The sequence below is a fragment of the Macaca nemestrina genome, chromosome 5, assembly GCF_043159975.1.
Source record: "Macaca nemestrina isolate mMacNem1 chromosome 5, mMacNem.hap1, whole genome shotgun sequence".
NCBI lineage: Eukaryota > Metazoa > Chordata > Mammalia > Primates > Cercopithecidae > Macaca > Macaca nemestrina.
In genome coordinates this window covers 29,747,207-29,771,210 of record NC_092129.1, presented here as the reverse complement: position 1 = coordinate 29,771,210, position 24,004 = coordinate 29,747,207, and the positions used below count along the sequence as shown (strand labels likewise).

Sequence of the window (24,004 nt, the reverse complement as noted above, 5' to 3'; positions counted from 1 at the left end):
TGTTGGGCGACTCCAGGCCCACGCACTCGCCAACCCACACTCATTCAGGGCATTCTGCCCCTAGAGGGCGAGCGCATCAGGTCATGAACCACTTTTTTTTTTTTTTTTTAATGGGATTTTATTTATATTAAGAGCCAACACAAAGTTTCCTACAGTGTAAGAGTGGTGGCGATGACTGCCTTAAAGGCTGAACTCCGCAAGCCATACCTTCTGGGCGTTGCTCCCCAAGGTAGACCACTGATTCCGTTTCCTTCCCAACTGTCTCTCGCTCCACATCCGCCCACCTCTGCCCCTTTCCACGGTCCGTTTACCCCCATTCTTGAACGGTGTCATCGGAATTCCCCAACCCTGTTCAAGTGTGACCCCAAGATATGAGGCCGCCCTTCGTGAAGCCACCGCAGGTTCCTCCGGCGGGCAGCCCGGGAGCAGGGAGCTGGGTTGCCGGGGGCCCCGCGCGCCACGGGAGGCAGAGGTCGCGCCCCGATCGCGGGAAACTGGGACTCATGTGTGAATCTGCTGGAGGTCAGGGGGCCGGTAACGTTCACCTGGCCTCCGAAGGCAGGTCCCCGCACGGGAAGCCTCTGGCGTAGCCGGGCTGCGGAGCCACCCCGTCGGCTGACGGTCCCCTCAGTCCCTAACTTGGGACCCACAAGCCGCGAGTCCACGGCCCTGGGCGAAAAGAGTCACATTCCCTCCCCACTCGCTCAAGGGAAAGGGAGCGAAACACGCTTTCCGGACCCGGCACAACAGGTCCTTTGGACACCCGCGAGGTTGGGAAGGCCGGGGGCGACTGGCTGCGGAAGAGGGTAGAGCATTCCACCGGCGCATTTCCTGAGGAGGGGCCTCTCCACTTACGGATCCCCTGTCACTTTACTGAGCCCCAGACCCACAGCAAATCCTGAGTTTGGGGAGCAGGCATTATACCGAAGGCGCGGGTGGGAGTGGAGTTCTAGACGCGTAGCATGGCACCAGTCTGTTCTGTCCGAGAGCTAAGTTAGGAGGTGCAGGAAAAGAGCAGTTATGCGCGCCCCAGGACCTGACTCTCGGGGCGATCGGCGTCCACTCACCTTGTGCCTGCGCCTCCATGGTGGCTGACTTCGAGCTGAGGGCGGCGGGGACACCCCGGTGCTTCCCAGAGCAGATGGCAGCTGTGCTCAGCCTCAGAACGCAGCTGGCCCCGCCGCTCTCTCCCACTCCTGGCACGCGTGTCGCGAGCGCTGCGCGGAGGGGGTTGGGGACGCAGGCAGCAGCCACTGGCCGCTTCTGGTTACCTCCGCCCCCTTCCAGTCCACCTGGCCCAAACCAAGCTGGAAAGAGCTCGCCGCTGGGCGCCACCTGCCGGCGCTCTGCACAGCGGGCGGAAGGCACCCACTCCCGGCGCTATACGGACATACCGCAGAGATATTGCAGATTAGGTTCCAGACCCCCGCAATAAAGCGGGTATTGCAACAAAACGAGTTGCACTAATTTTTCAGTTTCCTAATGCATATAAAAGTTACGTTTACACTATGTGTAGTCTATTAAGTATGCAATAGCATGATGTCTAAAATGAGCAATGTACATACCTTAATTTAAAAAGATATTTTATTTCTAAAAAATGTTAAAGATCATCTTTACCTAATGGGAATCTTTTTGTTGGTGGAGGGCATTGCTTGGATGTTGATGGCTGCTGACTGATCCCGGTGGTGATTGCTGAAGGCTGGAATAGCTGTGTCAATTTCTTAAAATGGGACAATGAAGTTTGCTGCATCAATTGACTCTTCTTTTTATGAAAGATTTTTCTGTACCATGCAATGCTGGTTGATAGCATTTTATCCACAATATAACTTTTTGCAAAATTGGAGTCAATCATCTCAAACTCTGCCATTGTTTTATCAACTAAGTGTATATAATTATAAATCCTTTGCTGTCATTTCAACAATGCTGTGAACAACTTCACCAGGAGTAGATTCTATCTCAAGTGACCACTTTCTTTGCTTGTCTATAAGAAGCAACTCCTAAACCATTCAAGTCTTATGAAATTGAGCAATTTAGTCATATATTCAGGCTCCACTTGTAATTTTAATTCTCTTGCTATTTCTACCACACCTGCAATTACTTCCTGCTTTGAAGTTTGAACCCCCAGAGTCATTCAGGAGGGTTGGAACCAACTTCTTCCAAACTCCTGTTAATGTTGACTTTTTGATCTCCTCCCATGAATTATGAGTGTTCTTAATGGCATGTACAATGGTGAATCTTTTCCAGAAGGTTATCAATTTACTTTGCCCAGATCCAACAGAAGAATCACTATTTATGATAGCTATATCCTTACAAAATTTATTTCTTAAATAATAAGGCTTGAAAGTTAAAATTACTCCTTTATTCATGGGCTGCAAGATGGATGTTGTTTTGCCAGGCATGAAAACAACATTAATCTCTTCTTACATCTCCATCAACTCCTGAGTGACAAAGTGTGACATTAACCAGCAATAATAATTAGAAAGAAACATTTTTTTTTGAGCAGTAGGTCTTAATAGTGGACTTAAAATGTTCAATAAACCATGCTGTGAACAGATGCGCTGCCATTCAAGTTTTGTTATTCCATTTATAGAGCACAGGCAGAATATATTTAGCATAATCCTTAAGGGCTCTAAAATTTTCAGAATGGTAAATCAGCATTGGCTTCAGTGTAAAGTCACCAGCTACTTTTGCCCCTAACAAGAGAGTCAGTTTGTCCTTTGAAGCTTTGCAACCAGGTATTGACTTCTTTGTAGCTATGAAAATCCTTGATAGCATCTTCTTCCAGTATAAGGCTGTTTCGTCTGTATTGAAATGCGTTGTTTAGTGTAGCCACCTTCATCAGTGATCTTAGCCAGATCTTCTGGAGAACTTGCTACAGCTTCGGCATCAGCCCTTGCTGCTTCACCTTACATTCATGTTATGGAGATGACTTCTTTCTTTAAACCTCATGAGCCAGTCTCTGCTAGCTTCCAACTTTTCTTCTGCAGATTCATTACCTCTCTCAGGCTTTATAGAATTGAAGAGAGTTAGGGCTTTGCCCCAGATTAGGCTGTGGTTAAGGGAAGGTTGTGACTGCTTTGATCAGGTTTGATCCAGACCACTCAAACTTTCCCCATATCAGCAAGAAGACTGTTTCACTTCCTTATCATTTGTGGGTTCACTGAAGTAGCACTTCTAATCTCATTCAAGAAGTTTTCTTTTGCATTCACAGCTTGAATAACTTGCACAAGAGACCTAGCTTTTGGCCTATCTCAGCTTTCAACATGCCTTCCTCACTAAATTTAATCATTTCTAGCTTTTGATTTAAGGTGAGAGACAAGTGACTCTTCCTTTCATGTGAATACTTGGAGGCCATTGTAGGGTTATTAACACAATATTGTTGTGTCTCAGAGAATGGAGAGGCCTGAGAAGAGGGAGAGAGGTGGGGAAATGGCTGGCCGGTGGAGCAGTCAGAACACACACAAGATTTATTGATTCAATTCAGGGTCTTATATGGGCATGGTTCACGGTTCCCCAAAATAATTACAATGGTGATATCAAAGATCACTGATCACAGATCACCATAACAGATAAAATATAATGAAAAAGCTTGAAATATTGTGAGAATTACCAAAATGTGACATAGAGACATCAAGTGAGCACATGGCATTGGAAAAATGGCACCAATAGATTTGCTTAACACGGGGATGCCACAAACCAATTTGTTAAAAATGCAGTAGCTCACACCTGTAATTCCAGCACTTTGAGAGGCCGAGGCAGGCGGGCAAATCACGAGGTCAGGAGATCAAGGCCATTCTGGTTAACGTGGTGAAACCCTGTCTTTACTAAAATACAAAACATTGGCCGGGTGTGGTGGTGGGCGCCTGTAGCCCCAGCTATTCAGGAGGCTGAGGCAGGAGAATCGCTTGAACCTGGGAGGCAGAGGTTGCAGTGAGCCGAGATTAGCCTGGGCAACACAGCGAGATTCCGTCAAAAAAAAAAAAAAATGAAGAGAAGCACAATAAGATGAGGTGTGCCTGTAAAGGTCTGATGCTATGCCGTGGACAGAGGAAGAGAACATGGTTTTACAATACTGAGCCATCACTCTTAGTGGAGATATGAAGGTAGGTTTCCACAAGCCGTGGTTCCAACATTTTTGTCAGTTCATCAATACACAATTTTATGTATATTTTAGTTTAAAGACACTTTATTTCATGTATATCATGTATATTGTTGCTTCATTAACATTGAGCTCACAGTCAACAGCACTAGAACTCATACCAGAATCAAGTTTATTAAGCTTATTTCATGTATATATTTTCTCTCTAAGGCACATCACAACCGTTTTGCACCTAGGAACACTAGATAGTACTTCAATGCTATCCCTGGGGGCCCAGAAAAATCACCAAAAAAAAAAAAAAAAAAAAAGGTTTACTTATAAACTGGAGGACAAAACAAGAGGGCAGAGCCGCCTTGCTTTTCCTCAGCAGGAAACTTGAGTCTTCTGGGGTCTCTGTCCATGAGTCCCTGTAGGTTGTACTTGTAGGTCGATGAGGCAGTCATGTTTTCAGACAGGACTAGAAATTCACAGCCCTGTTCCAAGGCTTGCCTGGTAATGAGATTAGAAAGCATGACAAGGAGTAAGAAATATCAGCTCCCATCTCTACTCCACTGCCTTTTGGGTGTTACAGATCTCCCCTTTTTCTCAACATCTACACAATCTTCATCTGTAAAATACAATGTGGTACTTATTTACATTTGGTCTTGAATAGTTTGCCATTTGGGTTTTGTTTCCTCTTCCTTTCTTAAAATAGATGTTAAAGTCTGTCAGAGTTGAGTGTGGATATTATGTTAAACCTCCCATAATTCCTGCAAAAAAGTCTTATAAAAATTTCGTAGCTCAAAAGATTTATTTAATAAACAATTTACTAATCAGTAGGTTATATTTTATCCATGCCCAAGTTTGCACAGTATAGACTAATAAACATAAATGGAGTCTTACATTTTTTTCTTGAAAGAAAGAATACTATTCATGGTTTCCTGGCACATGTACAAGCACCTCAGTGTGTTTTTTGTTATGTTGAAGATTTCACTGATTTGTAATCATTGCCATTAAAATTACTGTGTAGAACACTAAGCATAGGGCTTTTAAATGACTTTTGGTAATAGTGACTAGGGATGCATGAAGTGAAGAATCAGTGCTTAAATCACTGTTAGAGTCTATTCAGTTGTTCTGGTCTTCTATACCCTGGAAATTAAACAACAGGTTAGGGTTGACTCCCAGCTGCTAAAATGAGCTAAAAATAATTAATGATTTTCCAGCTTGAGTCATCTAACCATCTACACTCTGACTCATTTTTCTGATTTATAACATTTTAAGTTACTACCCTTTTAATTTTTCAATCATTATTTATACCAATAATAAAATATTGGTATTCATTCCGAAATAGTTATTGAACATCTATATGCCAGGGACTGTGCTAGATGCTAAGGACATGATCCTTTCTTACCAGGGAGTTCACGATCTGGTGAGAAGGAGGGAGAAACAGGTTTTTATAAAGCAGCACCTCATGGTAAGTGCTGTGCATAGAGGGTAAGCTGAGTGCGTCTGTTAGCACTGAGGGAAGCCTCCTAACTCAGGCTGGTGAGAAGATGCAGAAATGTTTCTTTCAAAATGCTTGCCTCAACTGTGTCTTAAGAGTAAAGGAATTAGCTGGGTAAGTTTGTGTTATCCCCCAAATAACGGTTTAGCCAAAGAAGACTATTATTGAAGTTAACATTTTATAAAAATGAAGATTTTTCTATTTTGTCTTTTCTGTCTTTGTCTTTTCCTTGTCACTTAAGATGGTGAACTTTCTTAACTTCTTTAAAGGTTAGTAAAACAGCCACCTTCACCCCCTCCTTCATCTCTATAGCCACTCCACATGGAAAACGCTGGGCAAGTGGTTGATTGACTCAATGAAATTCTGTTTAAAAATACCTTACTTAATGTATTTCGTTGCTTTAACATTAACATTGGCGTTGACATTAACATTAACATGAGACAGTCATGTTTTCAGACAAGACTAGAAACTCACAGTCCTGTTCCATGGCTTGCCTGGTCATGCGATTAGAAAGCATGACAAGGGGTAAGAAATATCAGCTCACGTCTCTACCAACAGCACTCTAACTCATATAAGTACGAAGTTTGTTTAGAAAGTTGATCATTCTGTAGGGGTGAAATGCAGTAGGAATCTCAACTGTCCAAAGGGAAATTGTATTCAACAGTTTTTACTTACACCAGTTCCCGGTCACTTATAATGTATGGGTGTGAAGGCATCTTGGGAGGTGGAAGGGGCACAGAAATGAGAGGAATGAGTAGAAAGGACAGGTGAAGTGTGCTGCTCTGGCCTATGAACCTTACAAATACATTGAAAGAGAACATGAGCTTTGGGGCTCTATTAGATTCTCACTCTGAAAACTACCAGCTGTATCACCTAAAGGAAGTGTCTCAGCCTCTCTGCGCCTGGCTTTCTGCATTTGCGTCAGGATGTTATTGGAGGTATTAATGGACGTGTTCTTTCCCTCCTCTTCCACTGGGCACCTGTACTTTTAAAGCAGTGGTTTCCAGCCATCTTCTACATTAGCACCACATGAGTGGTTTTTAAACATTTCTAATACCTGGGTTCTAACCCCCAAGTATTCTGATTTGTCTTTTGAAATCTCTCTCGGTGATACTGATGTGCTTCCAAGATTCACAATGACCATTTTAGAAACTGTCCACAACAAAGATGAAAGGATCTATATTCTCAGCTTTTAAATTAAAACGTTGTCACCCAAGTAAGCAGACAATAATGAAAAAGAAATATGAGCAGGCAGCACTAGAATTTTTACCCCTAATTACAGGGGAGTTGGAGAGATAAAAAACACTGGGGAGGGCAGAGAAGTATGAAAGACTTAGACATGGTTCTGCCTACAGATTTCACCCTTCCTCTTCCTACTCCCATGAGAGCAAAGAGGACCTGGCCTCGACAGTTGCACTGGGAACTCTGATGGTCAGATAGTTTTAAGAACCTTAGGGATAGAACAAGTGCTCTTTGTCACTTTGCATTTTTCACCCTCTCAAGTGGTGTAGGAAGGCAGAGAGGAGTTTCCTTGAAGCCCCAGGTGGGCTGTGGAAGTTAGTGGGAGAGAGAACTAGCTAGTAAGTCAATACTACCAGGAGGCTGGAAAAGGCAGCTTCCATTTCCTGAAGCCACATGAAGAAAAGGGTGAACAGAATCATTCATGAGGGTAGGAGGGGCTACACAAAGGCAGAGGCACTCAGAACTCAGCCTAGCTGGAGGACATACTGACTTCACCCCACATCGTGCTACTAAGCTGGGCAAAAGGAATAAAGAGAGATAGTTTGCTCAGAAAGGGGGCCAGCACCACCTTTTTTCCACCTCTACCAACTTCCCAGTTCTCAGGAAACTTGGAAATTGGAGTCTACCCACCAGAGAGTTGGCTTTGGTGGTGGCACACACCTGTAGTCCCAGCTCCTTGGGAAGCTGAGGCAGGAGAACTGCTTGAACCCACGAAGCGGAGGTTGCAGTGAGCCAAGATCATGCCACTTCACTCCAGCCTGGATGGCAGAGCGAGATTCAGTATCCAAAAAAAAAAAAAAAAAGTTTTTTACTTATTTATTCAAAGATGCTTTTTTTTTTCTTTACAGCTCCAGGATGGCTTTTTGCTGATTAGAGGATTTTTATGTTGGTGGTAATGTTTTCCATGACTCCACTTGCATAGTTTGACCTCTAAGTAAATGAATATTACTATACCGTTCTCATACAATAAAAGCAGAAAGTCGTATGTCATCAGGTTCCTTTCAAACACAAATGTGCACTTCTGGACTCATTGTTTACAGGTGACATAGACAAATTAAAGAAAGTTTAAGTAGAATGTCACAAAGATTATTGATAATGTCTTTAGGGAAACTTAAAGGAGTCCGAAGGCTCATTAATTTTTGAAAGCAGAAATCTGGGTGATAGCTTGATCATGGCAAACACGTCTATTGTTCATGATCACAGAGTAGACCATAAGCAACACTGCAAACCGCAAATAATTGCTTGGTGACAACAATAGCCAGTTTCTAAATCTTCGATGTGACTTTCACATGTTGACACAGTCTAAACTGAATCTTCAATAAACATGATGGACAATATAAAAATAAAAAAAATCTATGTAGTAGGTCAATAGGAACATGGCACAGTAAGCTCTGTTACACTAGCTGATGTCAAATTCAAGGACCTGGCCTAGTAGGTAGACTTTGTCTCAGTTAAGACCCAATGAGAATGTCAGCTCTGCTAGGGATGTAAATAAGTGAATTAATTTTTGATTTGGCAAACCATAAAATAGAATGAAACAATTTAAACTTGAATTTGAATTACTGCATATTACCCAATGTTTCAGCATATTGTGGAAGAAGGAAAAATGTCTAGCATAAATAATTATTTAAGGAATCATTTTGCAATTTAAAAATTCTTATGAGCACTACAAAATTCAGTTCTTCAAATATTCTACTATTAAACTTTTGAATAAAAGCCAGCAAAGAAAATGCACTTATAGAATTTTGCAGAGAAAAACATTTTCATGAGCTATCTCTTAGGAGTTGTTTTTTGGTGGTAAGTTCCTTCTCATGGTAATAGTTGAAGCACAGAACTCAATTCTTCAGGGAATATTCCTACAATCAGTTTATGAAGCAAATTTATATCAGAAAAATTAGAAGTCAAATATATCCCATATAATACTGTTGGGGCTCAGAGAACAATACCGCAAAGTGTGGTACTTTGACATGCTGAGTACTTTGAACCAAAGAAGGAAGTACTGGAAGGGCTCGGAAGCAGTCTCAGATGCAGTCTCCCTCTGATCTTCTCCTACCCCCCTGTCTCCCATTCCTTTTTCTCACCCAAAGCAAGTTATAGAAACCAGAATTCCTCTTCCCATGATGAGTGTATGTGTCTATTCTCACACTGCTATGAAGAGATACCTGAGACTGGGTGATTTATAAGAAAAGAGATTTGATGGACTCACAGTTCCACATGGCTGGGGAGGCCTCAGGAGACTTACAATCAAGGCGAAAGGCACCTTTTCTCAGGGCAGCAGGAGAGAAAATGAGTGCCAGCAGGGGAAATGCCACACTCTTATAAAACCAGCAGGGCCAGGCATGGTGGCTCACACCTGTAATCCCAGCACTTTGGGAGGCCGATATGGGTGGATCATCTGAGGTCAGGAGTTTGAGACCAGCCTGGGTAACATGGTGAAACCCTGTTTCTACTAAAAATACAAAAAATCAGCTGGGTGTGGTGGCACTTGCCTATAATCCAAGCTACTTGGGAGGCTGAGGCAGAAGAATTGCTTGAACTTGGGAGGTAGAGGTTGCAGTGAGCCGAGATCACACCATTGCACTCTGGTTTGGGCAACAAGAGGGAAACTCCATCTCAAAAAATAAAAAATAAAACCATCAGATCATGTGAGAACTCACTCACTATCATGAGAACAGCAAGGGGGAAACTGCCCCCATGATTCAATTACCTTCCACTAGGTTCCCCCCATGACACTTGGGGATTACAGGGATTAAAATTCAAGATGAGATTTGGGTGGGGACGAAGCCAAACCACATCAGTGGGTCATAGAAATTGGAACCCCTCAATCCCAAAAGCAGTCAGAAAACCTAGAAACATTATTCTAACCTTAACCTGCCTTTCAGTATACCAGTTGGCCATAAGGAAAATGTCTAATCTACCTTGTCTGATAGCAGATCATAAGACTCATTCCAGAGGCGCCCTGCTTCATATCCAGGAGGAAGGAATGCCACACAGAAAGACAGAGAAGAATCTGAGCAGCGAGGCCTTGCTGGGTTTCCCTCCTCAGTCTATTACCATAAGATGATTCCCTTTTGTCCAATCACATTTCTACACAGCTGTCTATTCTTTAATGAATGTAAGCATTAAAATAGACTGTTTTACCTGGATCTTTGTTTGTGAAGTATCCCGGGTCACGACAAACTTTGATTGCACAAATTTGTTGTGCTTTTGCCTTGTTAACTTGTCTTTTGTTATAGTAATGTTGGCTGTGACCCTTATGATGGGTGAGGAAAGGTATCACACCTTTGCCTCCCTTACATTACTAGGTTATAATTAATTCAGGAATTATTTACATTTTACATTCACTAATTCCAATCAATCACACAATCTATGTAAAAAGAACTCTGTAAGTTTTATTTTGTTGTTCATGTTTACAGAATTGTTATATTAGTTTATTAATTTCAAAACTTCAAACAATTGTTTAAGCATAAAACAATCATGTTCTCTTAGTGAAAATCTGTGAGTTACTTTTAATAAGACTAAACAAAAAATTTATAAATTTTATTTAAAAATGAGAAAAAGAATCCAAGAATTTCCATCATTCATTTAGGTTTCTGATTTGGAACTTTGAAAAAAAATAATTTATGCATTCATTTCACTCCATACATCAAAATTAATTCCATAGAAATTAAAATATTGAATATTTTTAAAATGTAGAAAAGCTAGAATAGAATATAATTGAATATTAAATTTTAAAGTGTAAGTAGTACTTTCAGAGTTCAAAAGTGATAGAGAGATATCATTAAGGGAAAGGTTAACATATGTGGCTTCAAAAATTAAAAATTCTGTCCATCAAAAATGACCAAAATTAGCAAATTTAAAAATAATTTAACAAAAAGATGTAGAGAACAAAAAAGTATTTCCAGCTACCCTTCCAGGTTCTTTGGCTGGTCTATGTATTAAACTGGCATAAGAAAGATCAACAGAAGAAAAACAATTTTAATTATGTCCATAGAGGAGTTTGACAAAAATGTAAGACTCACCAGATAATTAGGCTTACATATCATCCTGACCTACAGAAAGGAATAGGAGTTTAGGGATTCTAGGTAATAGTAGAGGCAAATTATGTGAGGGCAAACGGAGGAAATGTGTTGTGAATAGAGGTTGCTTTCTTACACAAGTAAAAGTCTCTCAGGTGATGCAATTGTCGCATATCTTTACTAATGAAAATTTCCTTCATGGGTGTAAATTCCTGCACACAAGGGAACTTTTATGTTTTATTTTAGGATGTTGAAGGGGAGAAAGAGCTTTTCTTGCTTTGACTGGCTCTCAATTATTTTTAGCTCAAAGTAATCAGTATGCCAAAGTGGCATATTTGGCCTATTCTGATATCCTAGAGTCATATTTTGGGATGGTATGTCCTAAACTTCATGAATAGAAAATGGACTAAATTCTCTAGACTCTAAAAGACCTTGTATGGCTATAGCCTTGATGCCAAAACCCAACAAGAACAGTCTTAGGAAAGATGTTATGAAAAATTATTACTATCATTGCAAACATTCTAAATAAAATGAAGGCAATTCAAATTCCATTGTGTATTAAGTGTGTGTGTGTGCTTGTGTGTGTGTATCACTTTACCCGTCCAGGTTGAACTGAGGAATCAATGGATGGTTTCAACTCCAGAAAATGTAGCAGTGAAAGCAGTGGATTATTGGAGCCAGTTGATACTGTCTGATGAAAGCTGATTGTCAAATTTTCAAATAAAATGTAAAAGAATTTTATTCAGGCAAGAAGAAAATGAATCTGGATGAAAGGTAAAAAATACAGAAGGAAATGAAAAGAAATTGAAATGGTAAATATGAGTGGTAAAGCAAAATAAACAGACTGCATAATAAAATTAAAAATAGTGTCATTTTGTGGTTTAAAATATGCAGGAATTAAAATGTACGGCACAGAGTCCATGCACCAACTCTTAAAGTGATACACAGAACAAAGGCCTGGACATTAAGCAATGAATTCCAGTTGTGTTTTGAAGGTTTTGTTTACTTGTGTGCTTTTTCTTCTGCTGCTTTTTTAAAATCTTAACTGGGGAAGGATTGAATTGGATTGCCTAGAGCAAGCTTTTCCAACCCGTGCTGGCGGGCCGCGTGCTGCCCAGGACGGCTTTCAATGCTGCCTAATACAAATTCCTGAACCCCTTAAAACACTGTAAGACTCTTTTGCGACTTTTTTATTTTTTTATTTTTATTTTTTTAGCTCAGTAGCTATTTTTTAGTGTTAGTGTATTTTACATGTGTCCCAAGACAATTCTTCCTCCAATGTGGCACAGAGAAGCCAAAAGATTGGACACCCCAGCCTGGAGTTTCAAGTTTGCATACTGCCAGCGGTGCTTAAGAATCAACTGGGCATGTAATTGATCAAGGAGAATGGAATATTTTAATGCCATGGGAGGTGAGGGGGATGGAAGGAAGCACAATGGACATATATCTCTAGAGCATTAGGTGTGAGTTTTGAAAGATCTGGGAAAAGACAAGGAATATGGTATAATTGCATCTATGTCAGGAGTTAAAGTGCTCTAAGAATCCTGGATTGTCTGGAAAGAAGGTAAAACCACCACTTAATGTTATAATTTCCTAAGTCAAGGATAAACGTTTTATTTAATCACTTACAAATCAAGACAAAAAGATATTAACCTAATAAAATTGGTCAAAGGTGAGTGAGATAGTTTAGATATTTGTCTCTGCCCAAATCTCATGCTGAGATGTAATCTCCAATGTTTGAGGGTGGGGCCTGGTGGGAGGTGTTTGGATCATGGAGTGGATCCCTCAAGGCTTTTGCTGTATTTGGATAGTGAGTGAGTTCTCATGAGCTCTGCTTGTTGTAAAATGTGGTACCACCCCCTCACTCTCTCTCTTGCTCTTATTCTCACCATCTGAGACGTCTGCTCCCCGTTTATCTTCTGCCATGAATAAAAGCTCCTTGGGGCCCTCACCAGAAGCCATGCAGATGCCAGTGTCATGCTTTGTATAGATGAGGGCCTGCAGACCCATGGAAAGATAAAGCCCCTTTCTTTATAAATTACTCAGCTTCAGGTATTTCTTTATAGCAAGAATGGCCTAATACAGTAATGAAAACGTGATTCAAGAAGAAACATCAGTGGTTCATAAATTGATGAAAAGTATTCAAACTCACTGGAAATCAAAGAAATGCAAATTCACATCATAAGATATTATTGCACATTCATCAATTTTTAAAAGGTAAAAAGAACTAACAATTGTGTGGGTGGGACAAGGAGAATTATAAATTCTCACCCATTATTGGTGGAAGTGTAAATTTAGATGACAGCATGGGAGGACAAGTTGGCAATGTCTAGTAAAGTTGAAGAGGCAGATCTACATCCCAGACTTAAAGAAACGCTTGCCCACATGCATGAGGAGACATGCACAGATACTGATTGCTATATTGGTTGCAATTGCAAAATGTTTTAAGCAGCCTAAATGTCTAGCAACCAGACAGTGGATAAATAAGTGTATACTTCTATGAAATACAAGAGATAAGTTGAAATAAACTAATTGGAGTTAAAAGTATCACTATGGTTAAATCTCAGCAATTATAATGATGAGCAAAAAAAAAAAAAAAAAAAGCAACTTATAAAATATTTACTGTATTCTCTTTTTCTATAAAGTTTAAAAATATGTGAAACAATGCTTTATGATACTAATGGGTATGACATATTTATCAATAGTATAAACGATTTCCAGGAATGAAATGTAGCAAATTCATAATAATATGGAAGGAAGGGAAGAGAATGGAATCAAGTAGAAGCACGCAGGGTTTTAACAATTTCAGTAGTGTTTTGTTTTTAAAATCTGACACAACATTGGCAAAATGTAAGCATTGGATAGAATTAGATAGTAAGAACACAGGATTTATTTTATACTATGTCCTTTACAGTACTATTTTTATATATTTTATAATTAAATGAAAGTTTTAAAAAGATAGTTGCAGGGGTAGAAATAGATCAGAACAGACAAAGGTGATGTTTGTGAAAATGGAAAGAAGTGGAGGGATGTGAGAAGTACTTGGAAGATAAAAGCAATAAGATGTAACATGTGGTATGGATTATGTACGGGGGTGAAGGAAATGAAAGTGGCATGGGATTCACTCTGCAGGCTTGCACAACTGGTTGGAAGATGGAATCATTCACAGACTGGAAACAACATCCAAACTACAATTTCATGTATGATCCCACTTTCAAACATGAGGTTAATATTCTACGAAATGGGAAATGAGGGAGAGTAAATTGGTGCAACCCTTTCGACATTTAACATTAACATTTAACTATGGCTGGGACGTTTAGAATTTTCCCAGTAATGCCATTCATAGTAATCTATCCTAAAATCATTTCTAAGTGCAGAAAAAGTTTATGCACAAAATCACGTTCGAATTGTCCCAGTAATTACACTTATAATAATCTATCCTAAAGTCATTTTTAAGTGCAGAAAAAACTTTATGCACAAAATCATATTTATGGAGATTTATTATCATAAAAATTTGCAAAAACTCAAAAATTCCAACTGTGGGAGAATTCCTAAATACATTGATTTTTTTTTTTTTTTTTTTTTTTTTTTTGAGACGGAGTCTCGCTCCGTCGCCCAGGCTGGAGTGCAGTGGCTCGATCTCCACTCACTGCAAGCTCTGCCTCCCGGGTTCACGCCATTCTCCTGCCTCAGCCTCCCAAGTAGCTGGGACTACAGGCGCCCACCACCATGCCCGGCTAGTTTTTTGTACTTTTTAAGTAGAGACGGGGTTTCACCGTGTTAGCCAGGATGGTCTCAATCTCCTGACCTTGTGATCCGCCCATCTCAGCCTCCCAAAGTGCTGGGATTACAGGCTTGAGCCACCGTGCCCAGCCATAAATTGAAATATTTACTTGGAGAAACATTAAATGTTCTTTAAAATTATGATTTCAAAGAGAGGTGAATAAAAAATAGAAGGTATCATGAAAAAGGATATGATATAATGTTTTTCAAATAAAAAAAGTTAAAAATTATATAAAAAAATGTATTTCAACTACATTTCAAGGCAAAAAACAAATGTTTTTAAAAGACTGAAGGAAATGTAACATTTTTGTTTTATTGAGTTGTGGCTGTTTGAGCTATGGAAGTATGAGCGATTTGATTTCTGAGTTTTTCCCGTTCTCTGCTTTTCTAATGAACAAAATGAAAACTTTAAAACTTTAAAATTACATTAAGAAAACAAACAAGTGTAATTTTGGTTGGGCTAAATATGTAACACAATTTATGTATCCATTCCTCTCTTAAATGTCCTTTATTTCTAGGTTTGTGCTATCATAAATCAGGGCTACTATAAACATTCTTGTAAATATATTCTGGTGTAATTGTACAATATTTCTGTTAACAGGTATACTTAAAAGTGGAATTGCTGAATTGAAGGGAGTGCATATATTATTCAATTTTATGATATAATTCCAAATTAGTTTTAAAATTATTTGCATTCCCATTCATACTTTCTTAGCAGTGTACTGTAAGAATTACTCTTGCTCCATGTCCTTCCTGACATGTAAAAATATTTTGTAAATTGTAAAGGCTGTACAAATAGAATGGACAAATATAATCAATATTGTTCTTTATTATTATCTGCACACACTTCATCAATGTGTGTTTATTTTTATAAACATTTTAAAAAATTAAATATTCCTGAAGTATTGTCAAACTAGTGGGTATAAAATCACATTATATTGTACTCCTAAAATAGATTTCCCAGAACAATAATGAGATTAAGTATCTTTCTGTTTCCTCCTTTGTAATATATGCTCATGTCTTTTGTTCACTTTTTTATTGGATTGCTGGCATTTTCTGGTCGACTTCTGGGAGTTCTTCACATATTCTACGTGTATGTTCTTTGTCAGTTACATGGATTGCAAACATTATCTCCACTTTGAGACTCCTCCCTTTTTTCTATATCTTTGATTAAAAGGCACTCTCATTTTAATATGATAAACTGATCAGTTTTCACTTACTTTTTGTACTTTTGTGTTTAGCAAGGGAAAACATTCATTACCCTGGAGTTACAAATATATTCTTATTGTATTTTCTCCGAAAAGTCTTAATATTTTGCCTTTCTTATTTAAATAAAATTTTCTTCCAATGTAAGTAAATTTAATATTGCTTATAGTGTGAGGAAGGGGTCCAAGTGCATTCTTCTGCATATAGGCCCGGTACAATTCTATTAATAGTATAATTTTTCCTCTGAGATTTGTAATGCCAACTCAATCATATATCACATTTCCACATGCATGATTTTATTTCTGAAATATCTATTCTATTTCACTGTTCAATTTGTTCACCACTAGGTCAATACTACAGCATCTTAATTAATAAAGCTTTATACTAAATTTTAATATCTGCTTAAGAATATCTCCCAGTTTATACTTCTCCTTCAAATGCATCTTGGCTCTCGATGGCCCTTATCCTTTCACACATGTGTTAGAATCAGCAAGACAAATTCTACAAATACTACTATAAGACTTTTTATCTAAATTTTATGGAATCTACAGGTAAATGTAAAAAAATTTGAATTTCTCATCCATAAACAGAGTAACCCTTTCTATTTATTTAAGCCTTTTTAAATGTCTTTCAATAGAATTGTATCATATTCTTAATAAAGACTTCATATATGTTTTGTTATATTGATCCCTAAGCTCCTTGTATATTTTGTTGCTATTAATAATAGAGGTCCTTTAAATGACCATCTCTAGCCTTTCGATGTTCAGAAATGTTAATATTGATTTAATATTGATTTTTTACTTACTATATGTGCTAAGCTCTCAATTATTTTTGTAGATTCCTTTGAGTTTTCTTGGTAAATAATTATATAATTTTCAAACACAACTTTTTTTCCCTTCCAATTACTGCTATAAAAATATTTTTGTATGGATGCAAAGTGTTAATAGGCAATGTCCATTCAGAACAGCCTGTATTTCTTTTATCATATTGTCCTCATCAGTAATTAATGTCAAGGTTATATTAGTCTCCTAGAATCAGATGGCTAGAGTTCTCTACTTATGTATGTCAGCATGGTTGTATAAGTTTGGAATTATTTCTTTACTGACTGTAGTAGAACACACATGTAAAATCATTTGGGCTGGAAATTTTCTTGTAGACAGACTTTGAACTGCTTGTTCAATTTCGTTAGTTGTTTGTAGGGCAATTTTAGTGTATTTCTTTTTGATCAATTTCAGTGGGCTGTATTTTTTAGGAATTTGTCTATTTCTTTGCAATTTTCAAATTTATTGGCATCAAATTAGCAATCTTCTATTTTTTCTCTTTATTAATTCCTGCTTTTATTATTATTAATGCCTTTCTTCTACATTCTTTATTCTTTTATTATTTTTCTGACTTATTTCATGTTTGTCTTTATTTTTTGTTTCTTTTTTGATTTTTATTTTTTGAGATAAGGTCTCCATCTGTTACCCAGGCTGGAGTACAGTGGAGCAATTATTGCTCACTGTAATCTCGAATTCCTGGGCTTAAGCAATCCTCCCACCTTAGCCACCCAAGTAGCTGGGACTACAGGTGTGCTACCATGTCCAGCTAATTTTTAAAATTTTTTTTGTAAAGGTGGGGTCTCACTATGTTGCCTAGACTGGTCTTCTTTATCTACTATATACATAGAGGGTTTTATATATCCCTTCTGAGTTTTGCCATGTAGTGTTTCTATTATAATGCAGTTCTAAGTAATTTTAAATTTTTATTTTTACTTCGTTTTTGACCTAAGAATTGTTTGAGAATTCTGTTTTAAATTTCTAAATATGTGGGGTATTGTTGGGGTACAATTCCTTTTGTGTGTTTTTATTTCCAATTTATTTTTTATTTTATTTATTTTTTGTGTGTGTGATGATGTCTCGCTCTGTTGCCCTGGCTGGAGTAAAAGTGGCATGATTTCAGCTCACTGCAACCTCTGCCTCCTGGTTCAAGCAATTCTCCTGCCTCAGCCTTCCGAGTAGCTGAGATTATAGTTAGGCACCACCACACCTGGCTAATTTTTGCATTTTTAGTAGAGATGGGGTTTCACCATGTTGGCCAGGTTGGTCTTGAACTTCTGACCTCAAGTGATCCACCCTCCTCGGGTCGCCAAAGTGCTGGGATTAGAGACATGAACCACCATGACCGGCTCCAATTTAATTTTATTGTGTTTAATAAATGTGGTCTCTAGGATAGTATTTCTCTGAAATCTGTTGAGACATACTATGTCATCTAATAGATGATCAATTTTTATAAGTGTTTCACTTATGTTTGAAAGAAATGTGTATACTGCCACTTACAGATATGTATATGTTTTTAGATCAAACTTGTTCATTATGTTTAAACATCTTCAATATTCTCACTGATTTTTTTCTGTACAATTACTAAGAATTGTGTTTTAAAAGTTTCTATTAAATAGCTTAGTTCCTCCTATTTAAAGTGGTGAAAAATCTGTCTTAACAAGTATTAATATAGGTATATTGCATTTCTTTGAGTTTGTAGTTGCTTGATATAACTATTTCCAAGATTTAATTTAAATTTTTCTGTGTTGTCTCTTATAAAAAAAAATAGCACTGGATTTTTATTTCTTTTACATAGTCTGACAATTTATTAATTCAACATCAATTGTAATTATGTATATGTATGAATTTATTTTTACCATCTTATTGTTTGCATTTCCTTCTTTCTAAAATTTACTTTTCCCCAAATCTTTTATCTTACTCCATTTATTTCTCTGTCTGATTATATACACAATAATTATATTCTTCTAGTGATTGCCCTTTATATTTAACATGCACATTTAAGAAAGTCTAAAGTTAGGGCCAGACATGGTGGTTCATGCCCATAATCTCGGCATTTCGGTAGGCTGAGGTGGGAGGATCACTTGAGACTAGGCATATCACTTGAGGTTAGGAGTTTGAGACCGGTCTGGGCCACACAGCAACGTCCTGTCTCTACAGAAAATTTCAAACTTAGCTGGGTATGGTGGTGCATACTTGTAGTCTCAGCTCCTTGGGAGACTGAGATGAGAGCTTGAGCCTAAGAGCTTGAGGCTGCAGTGACTTATAATCATACCTCTGAACTCTAGCATGGGTGACAGAGCAAGACCCTGTCTCTGGAGAAAAAAAAAAAAAAAGTCTAAAGTTAGGCAATATCTTTATCTCTTCCTGCATAATACAAAGTATTTAAGAAAGATTTAACACCAATCATTTCTTCCCCACCTTATATATAATTGTGTTCATTAATTTAGCTCTGTCATATTATTTTTAACTCTAGGCTAAACATTATCATTATTGTTTTATATCATTGTACATTTTTAAAAATTCACTCTCCTGCATTTCAGATCTTCTGGGAACATTTAACTTTGTAGTAATTATGTCTTTTAGAAATTGCTTTCCCATTTGTTTCTGAAAGATTGTTATTTAATTCTAGGTTAAAAATTGATTTCTTTCATAATTTTGAAATATTATTACACTGTCTTATGCCTTTAATCATTCCAGTTGAAAAGTTAGCTATTAATAAAATAAAATAATGTTTTTTATTTGTAAATAATCTCTGTTTTTTCTTCCAGCTACTTTTAAGATACTCTCTGTTTCTTTGGTGTTTTATTCTGCAGTTCTTTTAACATTTGTCTATGTTTGAATTCTTTATATGTTATGCTTGGTTTTGCTATGCTGCACTTCCATCAAGTCTGAAAAATCTTTAATCATTTTGAATATGGCTTTTTCCTCTATTCTCTTGCCACCTCTTTATATAATTCTGGTGTAACATATAGTAATCTTTATTATCAAGCTTACATACGCTTTAAAGCTTTCATATATTTCATGTATTTGTCTCACATCCTTTTTATCTATGAAATTTCTCTAGTTATACTTTCCAGTAAACAATTCTCTCTTTAGCAGTGTTTGGACTTCTTTATTTCTTATATTTAATATATTTTATATATTTATATTAGTATATAATTTTAATTTATTATATACTGTATATGGTTACAATATTTACATTTAATATTAAATATCACTTTTAATTTGTAAAAGTTTAATTTTGTTCTTTTAAAAAAAGTATCTTGTTGTTCTTATCTCATGCTATTTAATCATTGTATTCATTGCCTATAGCTGCTATAAATTGCCACAAGTTTCGCAGCTTAAAATGAAGAAATTTATACTTTCATAGTTCTAGAGGTCAGAAGTCTAAAATTAGTATCACTGAGTTGAAATGCAGCTGTTGGCAGGGCTGTACTTTCTCCAGAGACACTAGGAAAGAATCTGTTCTTTGCTTCTTCTAATTTCTGTGGTTGCATTACTCTCGTCTTGTCTTTGAGGTCATATTGCCTTCTTCTCTTCTCTTCTCTTCTGCTTTCCTGTGTCAAATCCTCCTCTGTCTCCCTCTTAGACAGATACATGTGATGGCATTTAGGGCTTACCTGGCTAACCCAGAATAGTAGCATCTCAAAATCTTTAACTGAATCACATCTGCAAAACCACTTTTTGGCCGTATATAGTAACATTCATACCAGAGATTATAATACAGCTATCTTTTGAGGGGTCATTTTCCAGCCTACCACAATCATGATTTAATTCTCCTTTTAACTTTTTAAAATGTAGTATACATACTTACTTTGTATTATGTCTAGTCATTCTAATAAAAGTCATTGATTCTGTTGATTATTACTAGTGGTGTCTATTTCATTTTATGTTTTGTGATTTTTCATTTTGATTCCATGTTTCTGAAACTCTATCTGCAGTATGTTTATGCCTTAGGAGGAGCATTTGTTCATCTTGAAAAAAATTGCCTTTGCTTCTGCCAGACAACTGAAGATCCACTTTAAATTACAATTCCAGGCTAGTATTTTTTTTTTTTTTTTGAACCATGCAAATGGTGTTAATTCAGTCCTCAGACCCAAATGATGACCAGCCTTTGTGAATACATTTTTGGGAAAAGTGTTTTAACCTTCAGCCAAAGACAGAGTTGAGTCTTGTATACTTCTGAGGCTTAGGATTTATTCAAATATTCTGATAAAAGAAAAACTTCAGCCTAATTAAATTTAAAGAAGATTAATTGAGCAATGAATGATTCACAAATCAGGCAGCCTTCCCAGCCAAAGTTGAAGAAGATTTATGGGCAGAAAAAGGTGAGTGACATATAGAAAATGAAAGCGAGGTACAGAAACAGCTGGATTGGTTACAGCTCAGCATTTGCCTTATTTGAACATGATTCAAACAGTTGGCTACATTTGATTGGCCAAAACTCAGTGATTAGCACTGGTATAGGCTACGGTCTGTTTACACCTCCACTTGTTATATATAGTTCATGGTGTACAGAAAAACCTAGGTTTTTTTTTTTTTTTTTTTTTTTTTTTTTGAGATGGAGATAGAGTCTTGCTCTGTCACCCAGGCTGGAGTGCATTGGCACAATCTCAGCTCACTGCAACCACTGCCTCCCGGGTTCAAGTGATTCTCCTGTCTCAGACTCCTGAGTAGCTGGGATTACAGGTGCACACCACCACGCCTGGCTAATTTTTGTATTTTCAGTAGAGATGGGGTTTTGCCCTGTTGGTCAGGCTGGTCTCGAACTCCTGAACTCAAGCAATCTGCCTGCCTCAGCCTCCCAAAGTGCTGGGATTACAGTCATGAGCCACCACACCCAGCCCAGAAAAATCTTTAGGCTTAGTTAAAAATATGTAGGGAGGCAGCTTTAAGCTGAACTTGATTTAACAATTCCCCCCTTTTGGTCATTTTAATTTCGAGAGATTGACCAAAAGTTTAGTAATTGATGTCACTATCACCATTGGTCTTGAAACCCAGTGGGAAACAATAGAACAATGTTTTGCAAGGTAGAAATAATGATTGAGTAGAGGGTACCTCTTTGTGCTGAAGTGTTCTGTTTACAGGAGAAAAGCAAACCTGGTTCATACTGGGATGTATGTGTTTCCTTAAAGTCTTAGGACTTTAAGACTGTGATCTTTTCCTGTTGGACAAGGCCTTTTTACCATTATATAATGTCCCTCTTTGTCTCTTTTAACTGCTGTTGCTTTAAAGTTTGTTTCGTCTGATATTAGAATAGCTACCCCTGCTGGCTTTTGGTGTCCACTTGCATGAAATACCTTTTTCCATCCCTTTTCTTTAAGTTTATGTGAGTCCTTATGTGTTAGATGAGTTTCCTGAAGGCAGCCGATAGTTGGTTGGTGAGTTCTTATCCATTCTGCGGTTCTGTATCTTTTAAGTGGAGCATTTAGGCCGTTTACATTCAATGTCCGTATCGAAATGTGAGGTACTGTTGCATTCATCATGCTTTTTGTTGCCTGTGTCCTTTGGTTTTATTGTTTTTGTTTTTGCTTTTTAACTTGTAGTTTTGTTTTATAGGTCCTGTGTGATTTCTGCTTTAAAGAGGTTTTGTTTTGATGTGTTTCCAGGATTTGTTTCAAGATTTAGAGCTCCTTTTAGCAGTTCTTGTAGTAGAAGCTTGGTAATGCGAATTCTGTCAGCATTTGTTTGTCTGAAAAAAGACTGCATCTTTCCTTCATATATGATTCTTAGTTTCACTGGATACAAAATTCTTGGCTGATAATTGCTTTATTTGAGAAGGCTAAAGGCTTGTAGGGTTTCTGCTGAGAAGCCTGCTGTTAATCTGATAGATTTTCCTTTATAGGTTACCTGGTGCCTTTGTCTCACAGCTCTTAAGATTCTTTCCTCCATCTTAACTTTGGATAACCTGATGACAATGTGCCTAGGCAAAGATCTTTTTATGATTAATTTTCCAGGTGTTGTTTGTGCTTCTTGTATTCGGATGTCTAGGCTCTAGCTATGTCAGGAAATTTTTCCTTGATTATTCCCCTGAATATGTTTTCCAAGCTTTTGGAATTCTCTTCTTCCTTAGGAAAACTGATTATTCTTAAGTTTGGTAGTTTAACATAATCCCAGATTTCTTGGAGACTTTGTTCATATTTTGTTATTCTTTTTGCTTTGTCTTTGTTGGATTGGGTTAATTCAAAGACCTTGTCTTCGAGTTCTGAATTTCTTTCTTCTACTTGTTCAATTCTATTGTTGAGACTTTCCAGAGCATTTAGCATTTCTAAAACTGTTTCCAAAGTTTCCTGAATTTTTTATTTTTTATTTATTTATTTTTTTAAGCTATCTATTTCCTTTGTAGCAGGACGAGTCATGGACAAAACCCCACAGGCACCAAGATAGTGAAGGAAGTGGCTTTAATCAGCTGGAAGCATCGGCAGACTACCGTCTTAAAATCCGAGCTTGTCAGGTGCCCAACTTCTGTCCCTTTTAAGGGCTCACAGCTCTAAGGGGGTCCGCATGAGAGGGTCGTGATCGATTGAGCAAGCCCGGGGGTACATAACAGGGTCTGCAAGCACCCGTGGTCAGAGTGAAACAGAACAGAATGGGAGCTTTCACAATGTCCTTCCATACAATGTCTGGAATCTAGAGATAACATCCGTTGCTAGGTCAGGGGTGGAATTTTAACTACCAGGCTTAGGTCAGGCAGGCCCAGGCCTGGGCGCCAGGCTACCTGCCTTTTGTTTCGCTTTTCTTTCCTTTTCTGAGTATAAAACAATATAAAACAATACGAGAGGGTCTGTCTCTCTTCTCTCACCTTGAATATTTCTCCCTTCACTTTTGTATCTTTTTTTGGATTTCCTTGCATTGGGCTTTGCCTTTCTCTGATTAGCTTAATAACTAACCTCCTGAATTCTTTTTCAGGTAAATCATGGATTTCTTCTTTGTTTGGATCAATTGCTGGTGAACTATTGTGATTTTTTGGGGGGGTGCTGAAGAGCTTTGTTTTGTCCTATTACCAGGGTTGGTTTTCTGGTTCCTTCTCATTTGGGTAGGCTATGTCAAAGGGAAGGTCTAGGGCTGAAGGCTGCTGTTCAGATTTCTTTGTCCCATGGGGTGTTCCCTTGATGTAGTACTCTCCTCCTTTTCCTATGGATATGGCTTCCTATGAGCTTAACTTCAGTGATTATTATCTCTCTTCTGAGTCAAACCACCCAGTGAGTCTATCTGGCTCTGGGCTAGTACTGGAAGATGTCTGCATAGAGTCCTGCGAAAGGATCTCTTAGCCATGGATACCAGCACCTGTTCTGGTGGAGACAACCGCGGGTGGGTGGGGAGCAGTGTGCAATAGAACCCAATGAGGGTT

General features: G+C 37.9%; 1 protein-coding gene across 6 annotated transcripts in view; it reads right to left on the bottom strand.

The window, feature by feature from the left end:
* The window catches only part of LOC105465546 (TPD52 like 1), a 102,143-nt gene extending 100,877 nt beyond the window's left edge, over positions 1-1,266 (bottom strand). For 5 of the 6 annotated variants that reach the window (XM_011713999.2, XM_011714000.2, XM_011714004.2 and 2 more), the window contains exon 1: positions 1,068-1,266. In XM_011713999.2, the coding sequence (XP_011712301.2) occupies positions 1,068-1,086 (19 nt within the window). In that variant the 5' untranslated portion in view covers positions 1,087-1,266. The remainder of the gene's footprint in view (positions 1-1,067) is intronic. The other variant, XM_011714003.2, reaches the window with a different exon arrangement.
* Between the last annotated feature and the right edge of the window lie 22,738 nt (positions 1,267-24,004).